The 24,064-nt window shown below is 44.5% G+C and overlaps 1 protein-coding gene across 3 annotated transcripts in view; it reads right to left on the minus strand.

Annotated features, from left to right (window-relative positions):
* Positions 1–2,234: 2,234 nt before the first annotated feature.
* Positions 2,235–24,064, minus strand: part of NCAPH (non-SMC condensin I complex subunit H) — a 42,705-nt gene continuing 20,875 nt past the window's right edge. For all 3 annotated transcript variants that reach the window (XM_041756316.1, XM_041756315.1, XM_041756314.1), the window contains 12 exons: positions 21,475–21,664; positions 20,210–20,301; positions 19,275–19,480; positions 14,980–15,128; positions 14,380–14,486; positions 13,638–13,760; positions 10,765–10,875; positions 9,346–9,522; positions 7,914–8,027; positions 6,273–6,364; positions 5,792–5,867; positions 2,235–2,765 (listed from right to left, as the gene is read on the minus strand). In XM_041756316.1, coding sequence (XP_041612250.1) covers positions 2,706–2,765; positions 5,792–5,867; positions 6,273–6,364; positions 7,914–8,027; positions 9,346–9,522; positions 10,765–10,875; positions 13,638–13,760; positions 14,380–14,486; positions 14,980–15,128; positions 19,275–19,480; positions 20,210–20,301; positions 21,475–21,664 — 1,497 coding nt within the window. In that variant the 3' untranslated portion in view covers positions 2,235–2,705. The remainder of the gene's footprint in view (positions 2,766–5,791; positions 5,868–6,272; positions 6,365–7,913; positions 8,028–9,345; positions 9,523–10,764; positions 10,876–13,637; positions 13,761–14,379; positions 14,487–14,979; positions 15,129–19,274; positions 19,481–20,209; positions 20,302–21,474; positions 21,665–24,064) is intronic.

Here is a 24,064-nt window from a genome sequence, read left to right on the forward strand (position 1 = left end):
TCTCAGGAGCAGATGCCAGCAGCTAAGAGCAGCCTGAATGAAGTCTCAGGATACTAATTCCTGCCAGAGATCAATGTGCCAAGGAAATAGGAAAAGAAAGCATACACCCGTGTGCCTATCACACTAGTGATAGTTCTAGTACCCCAGAAGCCCCCTGGGAGTCCCCGCCAATTGCTTTTCTCCCCCTCTTCCCACCAGAGATAACCATGTCCCTGACATTTTTTAAAAATTTTATTTACTTATTCATGAGAGACACAGAAAGAGGGAGAGGCAGAGACACAGGCAGAGGGAGAAGCAGGCTCCACACAGGGAGCCCAACATGGGACTCGATCCCGAGTCTCCAGGATCAGGCCCTGGGCTGAAGACTGCGCTAAACCAATGAGCCACCCAGGCTGCCATGTCCCTGATTTTTAGATTACCCTGGCTCTTGCTTTTCTCCATAGTCTTACTACTTATGTATGATTTTTTAAAAGATTTTATTTATTTATTTATTTATTCACGAGAGACAGAGAGAGAGAGGCAGAGACACAGGCAGCGGGAGAAGCAGGCTCCATGCAGGGAGCCCACTGTGGGACTCGATCCCAGGACTCCTGGATCACACCCTGAGCCAAAGGCAAACGCTCAACCATTGAGCCACCCAGGTGTCCTGTATGTATGATCTTTAAATAGAATCTTGCTCAGTTTTGAGAACATGAGTAGCAAGCATGATACCCTGTCGTGCAGAGAAGGTGGTATGGTCCCAATAGATGGAGGCACCAGAAGAAACAGAGACAAAGCAGAATGCCTGCATCGGAGGCTAGCCTCAGCTCCCCTGAGTATCTCTGGAGCCATACCAGGCTGTGGGTGGACAAAGCCACAGAGAAGGCCTAGAAGCACAGGGTTAGGGCAGTTGGACATCTAGCAGGGTCATGGTATGGACCAGTGCAGCTTCCTGGAAAGGGGTACATGTGAGGGGTGTTCATTTTCATTTGTTAAAATATTGCATGGCCCAAACTCTTGTCATGGCCCAAACTCGTTTGGTAGTTTGGCTAAGTATAAAATTTTAGATTTGGAAACCATTGCTTCTAGTGCTGTGCTGACAGAAGTCTGACACCGTTTCCTGATCCTGTGTGTGTCCTCTTTCTGTCCTGAAGCTTGTAGAATCCTCTGTCCTGAGTCTTCTGAAACTATGACAAGATACCTTGGTGTGGGTTCATTTTCATCCATGTGCTAGATAGTCTCAGTCTGAAAACTCATGTCCTCCAGCTATGGGATACAGGCTTTTTATTCCTTCTTCAGCAAGATCTCCTCCTCTCCATTTTCTGTTTTTTTTTTTTCTGGGCCCCCTGATTGTCATATGTAGGACCTACTTGGCAACCCTTATAATTTCTCTCCACTCTTTTCTAACCCTTGGCACTTTCACTCTAATTTGGGGAGACTTCTTCTGTTTTACCCTTCAGTCTCTAGAGAAGCTTCCACACCTGTACAACATCCCTCACTCCACGCTTTGCCAACCACTCCCAGTTAGGTTATGCCAAGGAGAGGCACATAAAGGAGACTGCAGAGCTGGAAAAAAGGACTTGTTCCTTCTTGTCCACTTCCCCAGCCTGGGAGCACCCCCCACCGTCACTTCTTCAAATGGGCAGCAGCAGTTCCTTCCCATAGCAGCAGTTTGTGGATCTTCCAGGGTGTGTAGAACCAGGTTAACGCGTCCGTGTCCCCCTCCCCCCACCGCCCCCCCAGATGCCAGCACCAGCCAAGTAGCATCCTCCTCAGGGGGCAGTTTCTGCTCTGCAGAGTCCTCTCTGAAATCTTTTTGATGTTTTTCCTCTTTGTTCCTTTTGTTTTTCCAGCCCTGGGGGTAGTTGCTTCCCACAGTTGCTACTTGATACTTTGGATATCTAGTCAGCAATTCTTTTTAAGAAATTCTTTGTTCACCTTACAGGTTTCTGCCTCCTGACTAGACTGTTACAACTCCCACCTTTATTTTACAGAAACTCTCATCTTTAGCAGGTGATGGGAGACCAAGAAGGACACTTTTAAGGCAATATCCTGAAATCAGTGTTCTAGTTTATCCGTAGGAATAGGAGATGGTTTCCCCAATGGGGGTTCCATTTTGAGAAAGTAGTAGTTCTTATGTGTTTTTGCCAAGGACATCCACAGGTGAAGCTGAGCATTTCAGCCTACATCCCTCTTAAAGGAAAGGACCAGCTCTAACTTATCTAGAAAGTATCCAAATATTTTACCATGCATTATTCAGAATGATTTTATTTTAAGGATAGACAATATATATACATTTGTAAGTATACATGTGATGTATTTTATGTACATAGCTTAGATAGCTATTTAAAAGACAACCAGGGCCTGCTGGGAAATTATTTTCTACAAAAGTGTGGAAAATAACAAAGATCAACTTAGGAGACAAAAACTAGACATGGTTACAAAGTATGGATATAGGTTTACATAATCAAGAACAGTATCCTCACCATCTCCTCCTTGCTAGGTGGTCACCACAGGGCAGAAAACTTTAATCAAAGACACAGTTCCAGGGTGCTGATTCCCGGACTGTGAGGGAGAGAAGGGAAGAGCAACAGACAAAACAACTGATACTTTCATAGTGGGGTATATAGCTTTGCCACAGGCCCGCCACACAGCTGCTCCCAGAATGGAGATGTCCTGGTCACTGAAGCGATGAGCCTCCTTCTGCCAACTTTTTTCGGGCAAACTCAATCCCCTTGCCTCACCAGAATGTCAGAAAGGTCCTCAGTTCCTTCCAGCTTTAAATTCTGAAGGAAGACCAGACATATGAACTTTAGTGTACTGAAAATATAAGTGTCACAAAACAGATTCTAATCAAGGTAATGGGGTAGTGACTATGAAGAATGAGATTTGTCCCATGATTGTAAGTAAAATTATGTTATAGCAAATATAATTTGCATGATAAAGCTAATTCCAAATCCTTGCCAACTGCAGAGAAAAAAAGCAAAAAGCAAGACTTCCCTGGCACGGATTTCCGAAATAGCCTTTCTCTGTAAAGGGCCCAAGAGCTAAGTTATTTGCTCCAGTAGGAGCTAAGAGAAGTGGATGGGGAGGGAGTGTTAGACACAATCCGTGCCTGTTCACTCTGTCCACGCATGGCCTTCTCCAGGCCCTCCCCTTACTGCTCCACAACCTCACCCCCAGAGACTGCCATGACAGCACCCTTTCTCTCCTGCTCAGCCCTTCCTCTTAACACCCCCACTCTCCCACTCCATGAATTCCCCACCAATCCGGGCACTTGTTTCCCTCAGGACCTAAAGATTGTCAGAAACTCCCTTGCCTAAGCTCACCACAAGCACGCCTCCCCTCACTTGGTACTAGAGGCAGGTATGATGTGCTGGCACTCAGCAACCACCACACCCTTTCTAGCACACCTGCCTGTACTGCTAACGATGGAAAGCTAAAATCACATCCCCCTCCTAAGTGTGACCTCTGTGGCTTGGGTTCCAAGTTAATAAGCTGGACCATGCTGGCACTGAGGACCATGGAGGCAGAGGATGCAGGGCCCATCACTGCATCCCAAGCCGCAACATACTGCACTTCTCTGGGGAGCTCATTACCAGAGTGGCTGATGAAGAGTCCAGATGGGAATGAAAGACTGGGAGAAAGAAGGCCACAAAGAGAGTCATGTTCTGGTATTAAGTGTTGTGAGATTTCACTTGATGGCTCTAAGCTCTGAGTTACCACTGATCCCTATAGATGATCATGGTAATTGATAGGGGCAATGTTAGCAGTACAAATCTTCTCACAAAGCCCAAAGCTAATCCCCAGTAATGGCCCAGTGCTCAGCCTAGTGGTTTCTGGTCTGGTGCAGCTCTCTATCCTTCAAATGCTGAGCGCTCTAGGCCCCTAAAGACCCACTTGACCACAGCAAAATGAACAATTCCAGCCCCATTGTTGGGGGAAGCAGAGCAATGGTACAGCCAGAGCTTTATGTACCCCAGTGAGGCCACAAAAATCACTAATGCTTTTTAGCAGGCTTTCCTTGGCCTGTCTACTTGGGAATCAAATGAAGACCATATAGCTGGTTTCACAGAGGGCAGAGGCAGGTTTCTGTGGAGACACACAGCCCAGGGCAACGCTTCTCAGACTGGTGAAACTGAGTGACATCAATAATATATATATATTTTCATCAATAATATTCTTAATCTGGACTCAAGATAAGGGTTTCTGAGCTTTGGTAGACACATGGTTTAGGAGCCTGTGTGTGCTAGAACACACCTAGTCGGAGAATTCACCAGCACCTACACCCATAAACATGGTGCAAAGTTCCAGGCCACCAAGCAGTCACGCTTCTGAATGTCAAAAAGAAGGATGACTTGTGTTGCATGGCCCCCAGCCTTGTCTTCCTGACTTCTGAACTGGACACATTGTCCAGTCAGCCATTGCTGCTTCCAGCCTTCCAACCAGCAGCCATGTGAGTTCAGTGGTCCTGAATCAACAGTCATCCAGAGTGGCTCTGATGTACAAGCTTTCCCTGACAGGAGAGAAGTTGGGTTGTTCTGTTCCTGCCTCAGTTGTGAGTGCCCAGGCCCAGCGGTCAGCATCATAGCTGGACACATGCAGCACTTGTCCTGGCTCATTGGCTCATCTACATCTCTTCCCCACCCAAAATCAAAACTAGCTTCTGCCAAATGCATACTTTCTTCTTCTTCAGTGAGGTCATAAGCTTAGAAAGAGAAAGAATGGTCCCTGAATCCCAGTGGTAGGGCCACTTGGAGAGGATGACAGCTGTGTTACACAGGCTGTCCTGGACAGAACCTCTCTCCTCTGGGCCTAACAGTGAGTCCAAACAAAGCCAGACCTGGGAAAGAGAGCCAAACATCACCACATCACTTTCATTATGAGGCCAGAGGTCAGACACTGGCACACAGGAAATCCCAGGCACTTCTGCAGCACCCAGTTTTTATTAGCATTCCAGTACAATCTTATCAGCCCTCTCAAACCACACATCGGTGTTCAGATACCGAAGAGCTCCCTCCCAGCTCAGGGCAGGGTGGAGGTTAGAATCTACAGTGGTGATGCACGAGAGCAGTTAAGGCTAGTGATGCTCTACTTCAAATACCAAAGTCTGCATTAGGGACCAGTTGCCCAGGGACACAAAGGATATCACGTCTCACGTAGTACCCCATATCTGGGCATGTTGCTGGCTGCCTCACTGGGCTGCCTCCCAGGAAGCACCAATAGATTCTTGACAAGATGGGTCCCCACCTACTCCACTGATAACTGCCATAGCTGCTCAGCTCTGCTGGCTGGCATACTGCAGAGCCTGGCATGCTGTCACAGCTGGCACTTCTACTGCCTATGTGACAAGACACTTTTCACAGCTTCTGGTGGTCCAGCTTGGCTGACAGCAGCCCTTACGTCTTGCTACTCCTTCCTCCTGCATTTGTCTTCCTCTCATTCTCACCTGTCCCCTCTTTCTCCACCAGGCTTCCATGTGTCTTGACTTTGGCACTGGCAGGGTTTGGCCTTTAAAGCCTGTGATGCCCAATATCAAAACACTTTATGTACTGAAGTTGGAAAATGGCAAATCACAATTCAGCACCTAAAACTTTTCCATTTGGATCCTCATTATTTTCATTGCTAATAATACCCAATGGCCTTTTTCTAAGATATTTTGAAGCGCCTCGTTAATCCTCTGGGGTTGAAAGTGCTGCATAAATCAGTCTGTTTAAGGTGTCCAATGAGGGTGCCCACAGAAGTTCTACTAAGAAGCTGAAAAAGGTTGCCGTGAATAGAGAATAGTCCCATGTTTACCAAATTTACCTACCTTTTCATTGGCTAAATGTAGGAGACAGGCAAAGGCCAGAGGTATCGAGAGGTTCTGAGCCATGAGGGGAGGCAGGCTGAAAAACAAGGAGGCAAGTATTTAGTTAGGTACTGCAGTTCTAGGAACAAAGGCTCTTTCATCAAGTATGAATACACATGTCCAGTGAGCAAACTAAGGAGAAACAAATATTTCAGTAATATTTCGATAAGCAGGTTTTTCCAGTTTCTTATTTGGAAATAAAATATCACTTGTTCCATTCCAGCCAATGGTGCAGAAAATGCCTTTTTTTTTTTAACGCCTTTTTAAAAAGTTGGTCTATATTAACTACTTTATCGCTACAAAGAAACAGAAAAACTGCCCCAAGTATGAAAAGAGCAGATTGCATGCAAAGGATCTGTCACACTAGCAGCTCAGGCTGGTGCACTCTCAGCCAGGGCCCAGAGGAAGTGGTGGCGAGCCCCCTGCATTGGCTGGCGGGTACCTCCTCTGCAGGTCCTTTGTGAGCATGCTGAGCATCTTCTCATCAGCCACCTTCACCGGGTCCCCTTCTTTTCCAGTTTCACTGTGGTTTGCCTAACAGAAGAAGGATATTGACAATTCAGACATTTAGGGCCAGTTCACTTTGGAGGAAGCAATGTACACTTCAAAGTTGTATCTCTGAAAAGTTTACATCTGAATGAAACCAAAACATTTTCTAAGTTACATTATGAAGAAAAGCGACCCATAAAGGGACTCAGTGCTTCAGCCCTGAATTATGACACTGACTACCCACCACCACGGTAAATGTGGATGTCAATGGCCAGTATAATCCCAGTAACAGAAAAGTTGCAAAGAGGCTTCTAGTTTCCTCAGAAGAAAACAAAATACAGAAATAACAAAAGCCATGATCATTTATAGCTTCAACTGGACTACACAACCGAGAGCAGGACAAAATCCATAATCTATTGGGTAAGCAGTTATCAAAGGATATCATGTCTGCGCTAAAGTAACTCAAAATGTGTACATGGTGAGGGGCTGGAGTGACAGGACAGGATGGGTGACAGTATAGATAAAACAGCAATAACTTGGGACACCTGGGTGGCTCAGTGGCTGAGCATCTCCCTTCGGCTCAGGGCGTGATCCTGGGGTTCTGGGATCGAGTCCTGCATCGGGCTCCCTGCAGGGAGCCTGCTTCTCCCGCTGCCTGTGTCTGTGTCTCTGCCTTTCTCTCTCTGTGTCTCTCATGAATAAATAAAATCTTAAAAAACAAAACAAAACAAAACAAAAAACAGCAAAAACTACTGAAAGTAGGTGTTCACTATACTATTCTCTTCCTACTTTTGAATGTTTGAATATGTTGTCTCTTTTTTTTAAAAAAGATTTGAGAGAAAGTGTGTGTGAGAAAGCATGCATGAGCAGGCAGAGGGAGAGAGAGAGAGAATCCTCAAACGGACTCCCTGCTGAGGGCCAAGAAGGATGTGGGGCTTGAATCCCAGGACCCTGAGATCATGACCTGAGCTGAAATCAAGAGTCAGATGCCTCGGGCGCCTGGGTGGTTCAGCTGTTGGGCGTCTGCCTTCGGCTCAGGTCATGATCCCAATCAGGGGATTGAATCCTGCATCAGGCTCCCTGCCAGGGAGGCTGCTTCTCCCTCTATCTATGTCTCTGCCTCCGTGTCTTTCATGAATAAATAAATGAAATCTTTAAAAAAAAAAAAAAAAGAAAAGAAAAAGAGTCAGATACTTAACCGAGAGTGTCCTGTCTGAATATTTTCATGATGAAAATATTTCAGCTTCTTTTTTAATTTTTTTTTTAAAAGAATAAATCCTTCATTAACTAGAATCCCTAGAGGACAGGGTATTATAAGTCATTTAAATTTACAGCTTAAGTAGAACCCCTTCCCTACTTTTTTTTTTTTTCTCTAAAGATTACTTCTTTATTTGACAGAGAGAGAGAGAACATGAGTGGAAGCAGAGGGATATAGGGAAGCAGGCTCCTTGCTGAGCAGGGAGCTCGACATGACTCAGTCCTAGGATTTCTGAATGAATGCTTTCTGTATTCAAGCTATTGATCTTGGAGCCTTAATCATGAGCCACTCCCCTCCCACATGCTAGGCACCTGGAGAGTAAGCAGAACATGTTACCTCTGTGTCTGCTTGCTTAGAGCACTTTGTCAGCAAGCTCCACATACTCTGCTTCAATTTCTTCATGTCCATCCTTTTGGCAGTCTTGGCATAATGAATTTCAATTTTATTTACCTGGAAAAGACAAAGTAAAATTAAGCAAAATAAACAAAATCTGTTGTACAATCAAAAGTCTGGAGTACAAAGTATCTGGTTTAGTTTGATCAAAGCAGCTACAGAGCTTCCTTTGGATATGTCAAAACAGAGTCCCTCATTTTTATCTAATTTCTTGTTGATCAAGTGCAATCTACATTAAGACTAACCTGGAATTCCAGTGCAAAAGACAGGTCAATGAAATTATGAAATCACCAAGCCTGTCATCTGGTATGGAACAAATGCTTAATATATGATCATTTCATATGAACTGAATTTGGATAAGATTGATGGGCTTTCTTTCTCTTTTTTTTTCTACTTCTTTTCTTTTCTCTTTTTCTTTCTCTTTTTCTTTTTCTCCTTTTCCTTTTCCCCTTCCTCCCTCCCTCCCTCCCTCCCTCCCTCCCTTCCTTCCATTTTTAGTAAATGTGCTGCCAAAGAGAGCACTCTTTTCTTAATTTTTAAAAAAGATGTTAGGGGCACCTGGGTAGCCCAGTGGTTGAGTGTCTGCCTTTGGCTCAAGTCGTGATCTGGGGTTCTGGGATCCCCAAAGAGAGCCTGCTTCTTCCTCTGCCTATATCTCTGTCTCTCATGAAAAAATAAATTAAATATTTAAAAATATAAAAATAAAAAAGATTTTTATTTCCAAGTAATCTCTATACCCAACATGGGACTTGAACTCACAACCCCAAGATCAAGAGTTGCATGCTTCACCAATGGAGCCAGCCAGACACCCCTGGCCAAGATTTTCCAGAGCCAAATACCTAGCCTCTCCCAGTCAGCACAGAAGCTGATATTCCCTGCCTGCAGTCTTCATTCACATATTTTACCACTTTGCCCCTAGTCATATGGTTTAGCATCATCTCTAGAGATGGCTACTTCCACACAAACTTAATTAGCCATCAGTTCATTCCCAACACACCCCTACTGAGCAGTCAGCCACTTGGAGAGGAACAGGTTAAAACTGAGAAAGAAAACAAAGAAAGAGGGATCCCTGGGTGGTGCAGCGGTTTGGCGCCTGCCTTTGGCCCAGGGCGCGATCCTGGAGACCCGGGATCGAATCCCACATCAGGCTCCCGGTGCATGGAGCCTGCTTCTCCCTCCGCCTGTGTCTCTGCCTCTCTCTCTCTCTCTGTGACTATCATAAATAAATAAAAAAAAAAAAAAAAAAAAAGAAAGAAAAGAAAGGAAAGAAAGAAAGAAAGAAATCAAGCCCAGACTGATGTCACTCTCCTATAGGAGGAAGATTAAACAGATGCCAGGCAAATAATATAACACAATTCTTGGATTTCACCTTTACCTTCTGAGGCTCAGCAACCAGATTTGACTCCCCATAAGTGGTGATGTCCAATCCTTGGATTTCAGGCACGTCACCATTCTCTTGTGCTGTCTTAGGTGGATGGCAAGATGTAAGGTCAAAGGTTCCAGCTGGTCCCACAAACAAGTCATCCGACTCTTCATAATCACTGTTGGCAGCCTAGGCAAGGAAACAGTTCTTCAAGTTTGGCAGAAGCCATCTGAAAGTCTTAGAAGTATCCTTGAAAAGGACTCTGTATTTACACATTAAGAGCAGAACACCTGAGAGGCTGTTATGTGAATTAAGCTAGGAATGGATTTCTGGGTGCCTCTAGTTATTTCCCTGTTATACATAAACCCTATGAGGAAGGTATCTGTGAATTAAGACCTCCAGAGCAAGTTATAAGGAATAATCACAACTGCCAGTGTCCTCTCTGGTTCTAGCCAATTTAAGATTTTATTCTATAGAAAGCATTTCCAAAACACCAAAAATCTGACCCAATGCCTCACCCAATGTGAGCACAAGAGATGCCAGGGGTCACCAGCCAGCAGCAGGGGTTCTCCCTGGGAGCTGCAAAAAAGTCATTCTTGGACCAAGCCTAGCAGGAATGGATCCGATATCTGGGCTGGAGACCAGGACCTGGTTTTTTAACAGGCTCTCTGGGTGATTCTCATACTCCTCAAAAGTTTAAGAAGCATTTGCCAAGAGGTCAGTCTGGATTTTTACTAAAATGTAACAACCCAACTCTCTCCCAAGTAAAATGATAAGTGAACAAACCACTCTTCAGTTCTTGTCCCTCCCACAGGGACACAAAGGAGGCCTAATATTTTTCCCCTTTTTGTTATTTCCTCCCCCCTCCCCCCCTTTCTCTGATTTCCATTTGCCATCTCATTAGTAGACTCACGAATGGGACAGTGAGATTATTTGGTCTAAACCAAGATCTAAAAATGAGGAGTGGCTTATACAAATTCATGACATAAAAACCAAAATCAAGAGCTAGGAGCTGGTCTCCTGAATCTACCCCACGGACTTTTTCCCTATCAGATCACACCGTCTTCACATGTCTATCTGTCCTGTCTTCCTGGCTAAAACATTAGCAGCTCCTAAGAGCAAGAGGAGTATTTTCCTCTGAAATCCCAAAATAGCCAAAATAAGTGCTTTGCCCAGGCTAAAGGCATTGTGTGGCTTACTGGAGTAGGACTTTCGCTTTCCACATACAGGGCTTGAGGTAAAGCAGGCCAAGGTTTTGGCTGTTTCCTCGACTTGGCTCCATTTCCTGATGCCTGGGGCAGGGCAGGCAGCCACCCCCTTACCTGATCCAGAATTTCCTGCAGCCTTCCCCCATATAGGAAAGAGAGGAGATGGGAAACAGGAAAGGCTCTTCTGCTTACAAGAAAGGACAGAGCTCTTCTTTCCTTTTACCTGTAATCCAGGGCAAAAGTTGGAGGTGTCATTAGGGTTGTTGTAATCATAGTCTCCAATTTCTTCATAATGTTCAGTTCTTGCCCTCTGGCCTTGAGCTGTCTTAAGTAACTAGAATGAAGGAAAAAATAACTGTAGAAAGCAATTTCTAGAAAAACAGCTCTAAACTAGGTTGGACAATAACCTTAGTTCTTAGGATCAGTCTTCTAGAATTACAGAATTTTTAGAGTTCTAAGGGCCCTGACAAGTCCTCTAATTCGGACTTCAGCCACACAACTCTATTCTAGAGCAAGCCCCAGGGTAGCAAGGCTTGGCAACTCCATCCATCTCAAATAAAATACAGCAGCTGGTTTGCAATTAGGTCTGCACACAACTTTATTTGAAAACGGGTTCATTGGGCAGCCCCTGGTGGCGCAGCGGTTTAGTGCCGCCTGCAGCCCAGGGTGTGATCCTGGAGACCTGGGATCGAGTCCCACATCAGGCTCCTTGCATGGAGCCTGCTTCTCCCTCTGCCTGTGTCTCTGCCTCTCTCTCTCTCTCTCTTTGTTTCTCATGAATAAATAAATTTAAAAATCTTAAAAAAAATAAAAATAAAAATAAAACTGCCTATACCTAGCTGAAAAAAAGTCAAATTGCTGCTGCTCAAACAATCTGAGAGAAAACTCACTCATGATTTTAATTCACAAGCAGCCTGTCCCATTTCTAGAGCAGTCACTGCTCCCTACATAGTTACAGGGAGAAACATCCAGCAATTCTTCCTATCATTACACCCTCAGGACTTTGTTCTGCCTGCCAGAGCCTTACAGAAAAAGTTGGCCTCCTCTTTTGGGAATGCTTGTGACCACAGCCCTTCAGATATTTGCTGGTCATTAGACCAGTGATTTTTACCAGGGTTGTGTATCTTTGGGGTCAAGGAAGTGAGGCTGCAGTTACGTACAGTTTACAAAGCATATTGAATATTTTAATATACTCCAAAAGCAGCAAAAAAAAAAAAAAAAATCCTCACAATGTTTTTGTAATACAAACTCCATAATAATATTCAACAATAGCTATTTATTGACTTAAGAAAAGTCCACTTTCTTCCACATATCCTCTTATAAGACCATTTGTAAATCCCTCTCCATTTAGGATACTCTCCTCTAGGCACACTCTAAATTGTCCATAGTCTACAAGAAGTCTTTTCAGGAAGGGTATGTGATCCCTTCATGTATCAGCTGCTTGCTATTATAACTCCCTGTAAGATTTTTTTTTTTTTTAAGATTTTATATATTTATTCATGAGAGACACAGGCAGAGAGAGAAGCAGGCTCCGTGCAGGGAGTCCTATGTGGGACTTGATCCTGGATCCCGGGATCACGCCCTGAGCCGAAGGCAGACACTCAACCACTGAGTCACCCAGGCATCCCACCCCTCTGTAAGATATTAAGCTGGATGGTTGATCTGTATGGTCTCTAGGCAAATAGCGCTTATTAATCCAACGTTTAATCTCCAGAGTTTAATAGTCATTTTCCTTGTATAGCTCTGCTGGAAGGATAGGGGTCTTCAGTTCTTGCTGCCTGGCTGCCCTACCACACACAGTGAGTTTGTTCTTATGGACAATCAGAAGCAGAAGTTCTTTCTTCTATAAGATACAATTATAAAAAAAATAATAAAATAAAAATAAAACAATCACCCCCTGAATGTAATAACCTAATGATCTTGTTCTACCACCTTAACATCTGAATATCCAAATTTCCACCTAAGGCCACAATCTTCAAATGCTCATAATAAGGGCTTGAGGGAAGTGAGGGTGGCTTGTAGCCACAGAAGGCAGCTCCAGGCTGGCCAAAGTTTGGTAGAAGTATCCGACTATCCTGCTCTTCTGTTCCAGGGTTCCATTTTCCTTTAGAGCAAGACAGGGCCAGCATGTAACCAACACTGACCACAGTCATAGTTTCTACTACTGCTGCAATTCTGTATCCCTTTCTGTATTTTTAAGAGTATTTCTGTTAAATAAACAGTACTGATTAAAAAGTAAAATATATTAGTATTGCATTATAAAAACACAATGTGAGACAGTAAATTTGGGGGACTATATCCATATCATTAAGGCCTTGTAGAGAAACAGGCAAAATATGGAAGAGGAAACTGAAGACAGTTTGTGGATATGACAGCACAAGACCAGAACAATCAGGAAGGCAAATGAGCAGAGGATCCAGATAAAACAGAACTTAGCATGAACTACTGCCTGGTTACCCTGGCAATAGTAACATGCACTTGGTACCATCATCACCAGAAGAGCCACAGGCAGATGAAGTGGAGAGTTCATAGGGCACAGCACCAGGTGGTCTAAAGTGCTCATCATAACAGAGAGCCTCGTAGGAAGCCAGGAAAAGGTGTACAGCACTAGCGAACTCCCTGAGGACTGCACCGTCAGGTACACAGCACCCACATTACCCCACAAGTCACAGTGGGGCTTGTGTCTGCACCTTGATCACAAGGAAAGCAGTGTGGCTGGGGGAAAGTATCTGGCTAGTGAATACACAACTTCAATGAGACAGAGATAGAATCAAGAAATAATTATCATCCTTTAAAAACCTCAACGAAAGATTGTTTATCCTCTAGTGTTTCAACATGTAGGCCTCAGGGGTCAGCCAGCAGCCTTATCAGCTAAAGTAGTTTCAAATCTTTAGTGTGCATTTATCCTAAGCTTTCCCTTTAGTTTTCCCATATCCGTTGCCTCTCCTGGTGACTGCCCCTGGCTAACACATGCTCCTCCCCATGAGCTCTCCTTGTCCTCGAAGGCTGACAGTCACGCTGCCAGCCATCTGACGCCCCCCAATCCATCAGCACATTAGACAGCAGCAGCCTGAAGAAGCCAAGGAGCAGTCTTACCCTGATGCCTGGTTTGAGATATAGCTGGACAAGATGATCAGTCTCATAGAGGAAATCTGTAGGAAGAGTGGTGGCTCTCCAATTCTGGTTCTCCAAAGTGGACTTGGTCAGAATAGTAGCAGCCTATTAATTAAAAAAAAAAGTTCAGGCTTTTTTTTTAATTTTTTAAAAATTATTTATTTATTTATTTATGATAGTCACAGAGAGAGAGAGATTGAGAGAGAGAGGCAGAGACACAGGCAGAGGGAAAAGCAGGCTCCATGCACCGGGAGCCCGACATGGGATTCAATCCTGGATCTCCAGGATCGCGCCCTGGGCCAAAGGCAGGCGCTAAACCGCTGCGCCACCCAGGGATCTAAATCTGATTCCATCTGCCACTGAGTTTGGGACTATTTCTCAATTCCCCGAGAGACTGAGGGAAAATGAAACCATTCGTTTACTCTAAAACTTAAATTTGTAATGAATTCTTTTTTTTTTTTTTTTTTAATTTTTATTTATTTATGATAGTCACAGAGAGAGAGAGAGAGAGAGAGGCAGAGACATAGGCAGAGGGAGAAGCAGGCTCCATGCACCGGGAGCCTGATGTGGGATTCGATCCCGGGTCTCCAGGATCGCGCCCTGGGCCAAAGGCAAGCGCCAAACCACTGCGCCACCCAGGGATCCCTGTAATGAATTCTTTAAAAATCATCTTAAGAGTGAAAAGAGTAACTTAAGCACAAATGCTAATAAATCTAGCACAAACCTTTGTTTTTTTAAAATACACATCAAAGTCAATATCATCGTCAAAGTCAATTTCAAAATCTTTCTTTGAATTCTTCTTTTTGTACTCTGATTTGGAGGAAGCATCATCTGCAGAAATGAACACAGATGTCAACACTGTTCACCTCTGGGTGGACATTATTTACCCATTTGCAAGACCCTTATGAACCACAAAAATGCTCAGCATTTTTGTCTGAGCATTAACAGTATATTAAGAAAGGAAAACCATACACCTAGTTTCATCCTTATAATTTGTGGTCTTGCTAACAAAACACAATACAAAATATGCTAATTAATCCCTTCTTTTCAAAGAAAGAATGCATAACACATAATGCTTCAGAGTTCTAGAGTACTACCTTGTTTTGTGTTTTTTTTGGTTTTTTTTGGTGGGCAGCAAAGTTTATTGAGGGATAAGTTTATGGAGCAATAGTACAAAGCTCCCAAAGAGGGAAGGGACTCAAGAGGGTTGCCTAGAGTCTTGCCTTGTAATGCTCATGGTCATTCCCACATATGGCCACATCTGAAGTCACGTGGATACTGACCATTGACACTATCTTTTTAAGTTCCATTTAGAAGTACATACGTTTGTGTCGGGGTCTAAAGCGCCAGTGATCCGGGCCAGCCCACATTGACATGGTACGGGGACTAAAATAGGAATATTCTCCAGGTTTCATGGACAAAAGAGGGCACATGGTCCTAATGTCTCCATCCCCAAGAGGTATCATTTCTTCCCTGTAACACAAATGAAATTATGTTTTTACACGTCCCAACTGTGTACATGTCAATATATATAACACAATCATGCCAGTTACATGTAAAGCAGCATATGATGAAACTGAAGACTCTACCTACCCTCTTTTCCACAGATGAGCAGCATTTCTAAGAGGAAGTCCAATATAAATACTTCATCGTTTATAATTCCTTAGATTTTTACTTTGTGAAAGTGCTTTTCTCTTAATTTTATAACAATATAATCATAGTTATACAAGAAGTTTTTAAAGTATTTCATGAAATGAAAGTTTACCCATTTGAGAGACAAGAAAACAGTTTTTATATAAGACTACAATTAGTAAAATGCCAAAGCTGGGAGCTGGACACAATTCTCTAAATCAGCCTCAGGACCTTTTCATACACGAGGCTTCCTGCAATACAAATGACAGTCTCCCCCTCCTTTACCATCCTTCCATAAGTGAGGGCTCCAGTAATAGTTGTACCGTCTACTGAAAGTGACACCAATGTTATTTTAATTTGTTCCCCAAATGACTGGCGGGGAAGCATGTAATCTGTTAAGCCATCTAGCTTTATTCTTTGCTGTGTGTGAAGAGCCTAACTGGCCAGTCCAGCACGGCAGTTTGGGTTTGGTTTCTCAACCTTTCTGCAAGGTACTAGTATTTACGAGGTAGCTTTCTCCTAAAGGCCTGACACATCAGAAAGTATGTTAGTGCTGCTATACTGCCCTCTAAAGGTAAAGATAACAAGGAATCCTCAGATAAGGAGGGGCTTTTTATCTATACTGAGCCATAAATATAAATCTTCTTTACATCAAGCTTTATAGAGTAAGCTCAAAAAGCTTTAAAAGAGGACTTTGCTTTATCTACAGAATCTTTACCTCAAAACCAGGAAACTGTATTTGTATATTTATTGTGTAAAACTTAATTTTATTTTTTTTAAGATTTATTTATTTATTTATTCATGATAGACAGAGAGAGAGAGAGAGAGAGAGAGGCAGAGACACAGGCAGAGGGAAAAGCAGGCTCCATGCCAGGAGCCCGACACGGGACTCAATCCCAGGACTCCAGGATCACGCCCTGGGCCAAAGGAAGGCGCCAAACCGCAGAGCCACCCAGGGATCCCCTACTATTTTTTTAAAAGATTTTTAAGTCACCTTTCCACTCAACGTGGGGCTTGAACTTACAATCTTGAGATCAAAAATCAGGTACCTCTACTGACTGAGCCAGCCAGGCTCCCCTAAAACTTAATTTAAAAAATTAGAATATACTAAAAGAATTCACATTTCCAGTCTGTAGAAGGCCTGTGTTCACTAAGTAACCACTCTACTGCACTGTGAGGTCCAGAGGGAGAAAGAGGATGGGCTGCAGTAGAATCTCCACTCAATACTCTCATCTGTTTTGGCAGTCAGGCTGGGAATTTGTTGGGAACGTATAGGCAAAGCTATCAAGAGCTTGGCTCCCATCCCCTGAGGGAATCTGTGGGCCAAGGCAGGACTGAGGCCACTGACACTTGGAAGTCCAACCTTTTTATCTTGCAGGCACCCCACTGGTCCCAATTCCCCAATTCAACAACTAACCCACTTCCCAGTCTCCCCAGTTTTCAAGGCCTGCCCCTCCATCACACTTCTCTCCCCTCTGGGAGAAGTATCCCTTCTACCTGTGCCCCAGCCATAGGGACCTTCTGCAAGTTAGCACCAGTTTACCACTTCACACAAATACCTGCCGGCTAAAAGTCTCCTAGGTGGCTCACAGTACCTCACTCCGCAGGAACAGAACAGAGAACAGAGCAGAACACCTCACTCTGGCATGCACGGAGCAGGTTGTGGTGTGGGCCTGGACCACAGACTAGGTTAGGTCCTTAACCCCAGCAAGCACCTGTCCCACAGAGAGACTGGCTAGAGCACACATGGCCCACTGCTGCAGGAAGGAGTGAGCTCAAGCTGTAGCTGGACACACAGCACTTTGTTAGCCCTGGCCTGTTAATGTATGATGTGAACGGTTGTCCAAGTGTTGCCATCCATGGATCAAAAAACACAGGGCATTCTAAAGAACACTGGTACTTATGAATCAGCACTGCCCTATCCCACCTTAAAGACATTTTGGTCCAGTATAATGTTCAGAATCCTGGTGCATACTACAATCACCCAAGGAGGTTTGGGAAATGTGTTGCAAAGCCTAGCCTCAGGGACTCAGTTATATGCTCTGGGGTGGGGCCTACTATCAAAAGGTCATTACATGCAGGCCCCGAGCGAGCGATACCCAGCTCTATCCCATTACTTAACTTCTCTGAACCTGTTTCCTCTTCTGTGAAATGGGGACAACAGGACCTAATGATAAGGTTGTTGCAAGGCTTAAGTAATCACATTTTCTATTTTCTGTAAGTTATATGAGGTAATGCGGATAAGGCCCCTGGCACAGCGTCTAGCATAAAGCCACACTAATAAAGAGCTTGATGAGCTCAGACATTATTATCATCTAGACCAAAGCCTTCATTTTGTGGGTGGGAAAACAAAGACCCCCAAAAGGTGATATCACTTGCCTCTGTCCCACATCTCACAGCGATCCACAGTGGAGTCAAGTCTGTGCAGTTTAAATACTTACTGAGCTCTCAGGAAAGGCCAGCGCCACGTCGAGGGTAAGGATTTCAAGATGGACCAAACCTTAGGCTACAACCTTACCGCCCTGCACCTAATGCACTCAATAGGATGGATCCTAGGATTCCATTCTGTTTGAAACTGGGAAGAGAAGTGCAGACATTTGTTCAAAACAAAATGGAAGTGATTAAACTCCTTTACTACTGTCAGTTCCTCAGTCAAGAGAAGTGACAGTTGTTATCGGACATTTGAGTATGGATTAACAGATTTCAACCCACTAACCTGTCTACCATTTCTCACTTTGTGGAAGATAGGATGGGAAAGGGGCAAGATTGCAGGCATACTAACAGTACAAATCAGGAGAGGAAAGGAGGGAGACAAAGGTCCTCGGTGGAGAGTTTTGCCCTGAGGTGCCAAATGTTTAGCCCGTTAACTTCTATTCAGGTTTGAAGAGACATTACCAGATTTCCCACATGAGCAAACAAATTATCCTGAACAACTTCTAACGTTTTACCTCATACTAAACCAGGTTGGTTGTCCCCGATTCCAGGATCACAAGATTCCTATAGGCACAGGAACAATCAGAGGGACTGTCTGTCGTAGTCTTATGGAACCTCCTACACCCAACCCTGTTCATGCCACAGGATTACGGATCCCGCTTCCAAATCATGTTCAAAATTAAAATGCTACTAACCTCTTAAGTACATATAAGAAAGGCCAACAAAGTTCTAATTTTCTTCTAGGTCTACAAGAGTAATAAAAAATTGAGATCACTACAGACCAATTCTACTGCCTCTCCTCCTTCCCAGTACACTCAGTTTTTATCTGCTTATTTAGTTTCTCCTGCTTTGCTTGTTCCTGGTCTGCCTATCTGGCTAACCCAAAACTCCCCTCCTCTTTGCTTGACCCTTCAAGCAGGGGCCACTTCATTTCTGTAAGCAACACAGAAGCCTGTTTCTGCCTATAACTGAGATGAAGTGATGTAGCCAAAAGCCAGACTACACATCATGTGTTGAAAGCATGCTCTGTGCTACCAAAATGCAAGTGGTGGGATCCCTGGGTGGCTCAGTGGTTGAGCGCCTGCCTTCGGCCAAGGGCGTAATCCTGGAAACCTGGGATTGAGTCCCACATCAGGCTCCCTGCATGGAGCCTGCTTCTCCCTCTGCCTATGCCTCTGCCTCTCTGTGTGTCTTTCATGAATAAATAAATAAAATCTTAAAAAAAAAAAAAAAAAAAACACAAGTGGTAACAGCCACCACTGAAGTAATAATTCTTATATCCCACATACTTTTTCCCAGCACTTTACGTATTTTAATTTTATCCTTACAAACTCCTGCAACATCAGTTTTATCACCAATAGGTGGCTGAGCCAACATTCACAGGCAGGTATGATCCCACCGTGAGTCAGGATGGCTCAACCTGTGTGGACAACACAGCCAGCGCACCAGGGTAGCCAATCTCAGAAATGAAATGAGACTATCTCAGCAAGAAATCTGTTGTGAACCAATGGAAAACTCCTCTGGGAACATCTTCTGTGGCCCTGAGAGCCTTACGGGCAGGTCTGAGCGAGGCAGGGCTCCTTCCAGCTCCTGAGCTCAGTGTGATCCCCGGCTATGCTGTGCTCAGGCTCATCGTTGGCATCAAAGTCATCCTCCACGGGCCCATCAGGGAAGTCCTCACAGTCACTCTCCTCCACGTCAGCATTGATGTCAAACACCTGCTCATTCTTCTTGAACTTGTCCAGCAGTGCAGAGACAGACTAGACAGGACAAAGAGAGGGGGTTCTCTAGGTCTCCCTACTCCCACAGCCACCCCAATCACCACTGGAGTAGCAGCCTGCCCAGAAGTGCCTTCTCAGCCCTAGGTTCCAGGCCCCAGCCACTCCTCCCCCTGCCCCAGAGTCCATGTTCTCATGAGGGTAAAGTGCTGAGGAAGTTGATATTGTGCAGCACAGGATGAAGGCGTATTGTCATTAGGCACATTTTGTAAAACATGAAACAGGAATCTACATCCATTAACTACATGTTTAGAGAAAACAGTTTTCCATGGAGACCATTAATTCTGGAAGTGATAGTAAGTAGGCTAAAGGGGGCCATGCTAAAAATATACAGAGGAAAGCTTTACACATGACAGTTTCTCAGGAAACTCTGTGCCAGGGGACTCAACCCCAAAGAGCAGGAAATTCCTTGAGCCTGACAGCAGCCTGAGACCAAAGGCCTGGAATTAACCATGTTCAAGGGGCTAGCTGAGATAGCTGATTAAAAAAAAAAAACAAAAAACAAAAAACAGGAATGACAGGGTTGCCTCACCCTCTGTTCCTATCCCTCAGGCTTTAGACACTACAGAAATGCCAAGGGAAATATTTTCTGTACTCCTGGCTAAATAAAAACAATGCCACGGTTTTGGTTCTCACTTGGGCCATCTCACTGAAACCACGAGCAGCTGGACAAATGCCCAGAACCCTTAGAAGTCTAAAAGTTGAACTCACCTCATTATGTGTCTCACTGTCCCATTTTGTGAACTGGAACCCAGCCAGCGAAGGGCAAATCTGGCCATCTTCCACACACTGCTGCATGGGCGCTGGAGAGGACAGGAAATGGCAAGAGTATGGATGGAGTACATTCCCTTCACCTCAGAGTGACCAGGGCAGCATGATGGAAAATAGAGCCTCAGTCATCTGTTCTGTGGCACAGGCTGGCTGGCAGCCAAGCTCCAGGTCACAGACTTCTGCCCAGGGAGAGGGTAGTGCTCAGACACACCCCTGCACTGGAGGTAGGCTCCACAGTGGCACTCGAAGCATTAGTACATTAGGGCAGAAGCCTGAAGCATAGACATTTGACTCTGAAATGGACTCTGTGCCCTATGCTACAGCTGGGAAATCAAAAACCCTTCCTTAAAGTGTACTAACTGCATAACCAATCATAACATATTACTTATTTTAGTCCTAAACTAAACTAGCTACCTCACAGAATTAAAGCCCCAGTTGAGACCATAAACTTGGAAAAGAGACCGTTAGCACAAAACACTTGTATTTAGAAAACCTTAGATAAGAATAGAAAGGAGAAATACAAGCACTGTTAACATCTGTGTGGTTCTGGAGGGGAAGGGATCAATTTCATACAATACACAAAGATGACTGCATGCAAGTGTAGCTACTATATTCCCGTGCCTGGCCTTCCCACCCACCCATGCTAGTCACGACATTCTCAGACGATCCCCCCAAGTGGGTGTGGAAGGCAGGATGGGAGGGGGGAATAAAACCCTTGCTGGGAGAGTAAAAGGGGCTGACAGTAGACAGGTTCATTCTCAGACCACCAAAATACAGTCTGAAAATGACTCACAATGCCTTCTTCTCCTCAGGATCCCCTGGATTGGCAACAAATAAGAACAAGGCCTCTCTGGCTCAACAAAAACCTATTAAAGCCCCTTTCCCAAGTCCAAACTTCGACATTCCAGGGTTAGCCCACAGCCCTAATACATGCCTGTGAGAGCTGGCTGCTAACAGGGTCACGTGAGAGATGGAGAACATATGGACCAAGAGCAACAGTGAGCATTAGCTACTATTGTTAGACTCTGTTCTGCAAGAGAGGAAGAAGTTCACTTCTCTCTAAAGGATGCCCAGTGTGGCATTCCAGAGGAACCTTCTGGGTAATTTAAACAAGCAACCTAAGGATGGGCATATTATGCTCCACAGTTGTGTGGAAACTTTTCTGATGACTAAAATGCTCTAGTAAAATACATATGTGTACTAACCTTTTAAATCTGTCATTTCCACCCAACCTAAATCTGGTAGCTCCAGGAGTTCTTCAGTGGAGAGAGTCTGGACATCAGAGGGAAACAGAAGCTCACTTCTGTAGTCATGGCAGTGGAGGGTAGAGAGAAATACCCCTGCTGTACTGCACTCATCAAATGAGGCCGCCGTCTTCTGAAACATGGGATCAATCTGAGCATAAAACCAGAGGGAACCAATGAATTATGGGATGCAGCCGAAGCAAATGTAAAATCTCCTTCATTGGACCCTGCTCATTCACAACTGCATATGCGGAATTCAGATATCTCTGCATGTGACCGAAGCAGGGGAAGGACTTTCTATTTAATCAGTAAAATATCATCTTAGCAGATACCAATAGAAAAGGAAGACTGTGTGTGGTCAGCTGAATAAATATACAGCATTCAAGTACACAGCTTCTACTATGTCAACCTGTTTATGATCCACATGGACGGTACCCTTCTGTTGTCTCTTCCCACTAGTCACTGTTTTCAAAGGGCCTGGGAGAATGCTATCACAACAAATTCTGTGGACTTAAAAAGCCTGTGTGATGGATCTGTTCACAAGATCCCATTATTTCCCTGGGGAGAAATATTTTCACAGATTTGGGGAATACAACCAAGAGATTCAGGGGAAAGACAGGCAGAGTCAGCAGGACTAGGTGGATGGGTAAAACATAGGGGAGGTTGTAAAAGGGCCTCCAAGGCTGGGGTAAGGAGCAGGAGTGGCAGAGCCAGGTGATAGCAATCCCAAAGGTAGAACAGGGGACAGTGCACGAGAATGAGGACAGAGCAAGACATAGGCATGTGTGGCAAGAGGGCAAGTATGGGGTTCACAGGTCTCCTTTATGCTTCAGGATGTAGCTAGTGTGGAGAGAAGGGGCCTTAGGTAGGATAAGAGATGTGGCTCTCTGGCTCTTTCCTGGCCCCCTTAGCTTTGAACCTGACCTGGCCAGAACCGAGGTTCTCTTCTCGCCTCCAATGAGCCCATCTCACCATCGTTCCAGCCCCAGAGTATCAAATACATCACCTCCATTCTCCCTGTCTCCTTACCCCTCAGGCAGTCAGCCTGGTGGGTTTTCCTCTCAGTAGATCTCTACCATCTATCCCCCTTCCTCCTTCACCTCTACTGCCACCAATACAACCCATGCCTGAGTCAACCCTCATCTCTGGTCTCTCCCATTTCCTATCCTAAAAATACTAGCGTTGTTATTCCCATTCCCTTCCTCAAATGCTAACCAGAGCACTGGCATCCCACCTGGAGCCCCATACCCTGAGAGGTCCAGTGTGGGTAGTTAGTAAAGCTAGCATATTGAAGAGTCAACACGGAAACTGTAAACACTAAAATATAAAGCTGAAAAACACTAAGATAATTTTTGTCACTTTTGTCTAGAATTACATCATGCAATGAGAGAACAATGGTTCTTCCATATAAATTAGATCTGATTGACATTTTTGAGTTATTTGATGGGAAATTGAGTAATTGGTGACTGCAGTTTGGGTAGATGAACCTTGTGTGTGTGTGTGTGTGTGTGTGTGTGTGTGTGTGTGTGTGTCTTAAGTAATCTCTACACCCAGCATGGGGCTCAAACTCATGACCTCAACATCAAGCATCATATGCTCTACAGACTGAGTCAGCCAGGCACCTCCAGTAGGTGAATCTTTTGAAACAAGGGTCCACAGCGAGGAAGAGAAATAGTAAAAGGAGCCTTTGGTAGATAATAAAGTGCGTGGTAAAGTCTAAAGGTTGTTTCAGCCTTGTGAGTAGATCCTGGGCTCTAGCCAAACTTGTACTCTGTCCAGCTCCCTTTAGGGAGAAACTTTCCTGCTTCACAGCCTTTGTTTATGCCTCTGCCTGGCAATGTCCACCTGATAAATACCTACCTTTCCTTTAAGGCTGAGCTGAAATTTCACTTGTTCCATAAGCTCTGACCTCCACCCACTCTGACTTCCTATAGTATGTGCCTTGAACTTCCTTGTATTGTATCCATTTGTGCGCTCCTGGTATAAAGAACTGGAGCTTATAATCAGGTTGGAATCTCCTATGACAGCAAACATTTTACACACAGAGAGCTGTGTCCAAAACAGATCAGCTCATACACAAACAAGAGTTCTCAACTGGTCTAGACACACCCACACAATATTTGCTTTCTCATTTCCATGCCATCTCCAAGAGCATACAGGTTCAAGAAACAGTTGAAACTTCAAATTCTAGGTCTCTGCCAATCCCTCCTTCTTGGTTATCTTCCAAATTGGGCTTTGGGTTATTACAAGTTTATGGTGGATTACAGAGCAAAAAACTTTCTAGGATTGGGGTACTTGGTGTTTAAGACTAGTGATTTCAGGGCGCCTGGGTGGCTCAGTTGTCAAGCATCTGCCTTCAGCTCAGGTCATGATCCCAGGGTCCTGGGATTGAGTCCTGGATCAGGCTCCCTGCTCAGTGGGGAGTCTGCTTCTCCCTCTCCCTGCCACTCCCCCTGCTTGTGCAAGTAAATAAAAAAAATAAAAAAAAAGGACTAGTGATTTCACGCAGCATAAATGTGGCTGACCATCACAAGCTGAGAGGGAGCAGCAC

This window comes from Vulpes lagopus, chromosome 5 (assembly GCF_018345385.1).
Source record: "Vulpes lagopus strain Blue_001 chromosome 5, ASM1834538v1, whole genome shotgun sequence".
Lineage (NCBI taxonomy): Eukaryota > Metazoa > Chordata > Mammalia > Carnivora > Canidae > Vulpes > Vulpes lagopus.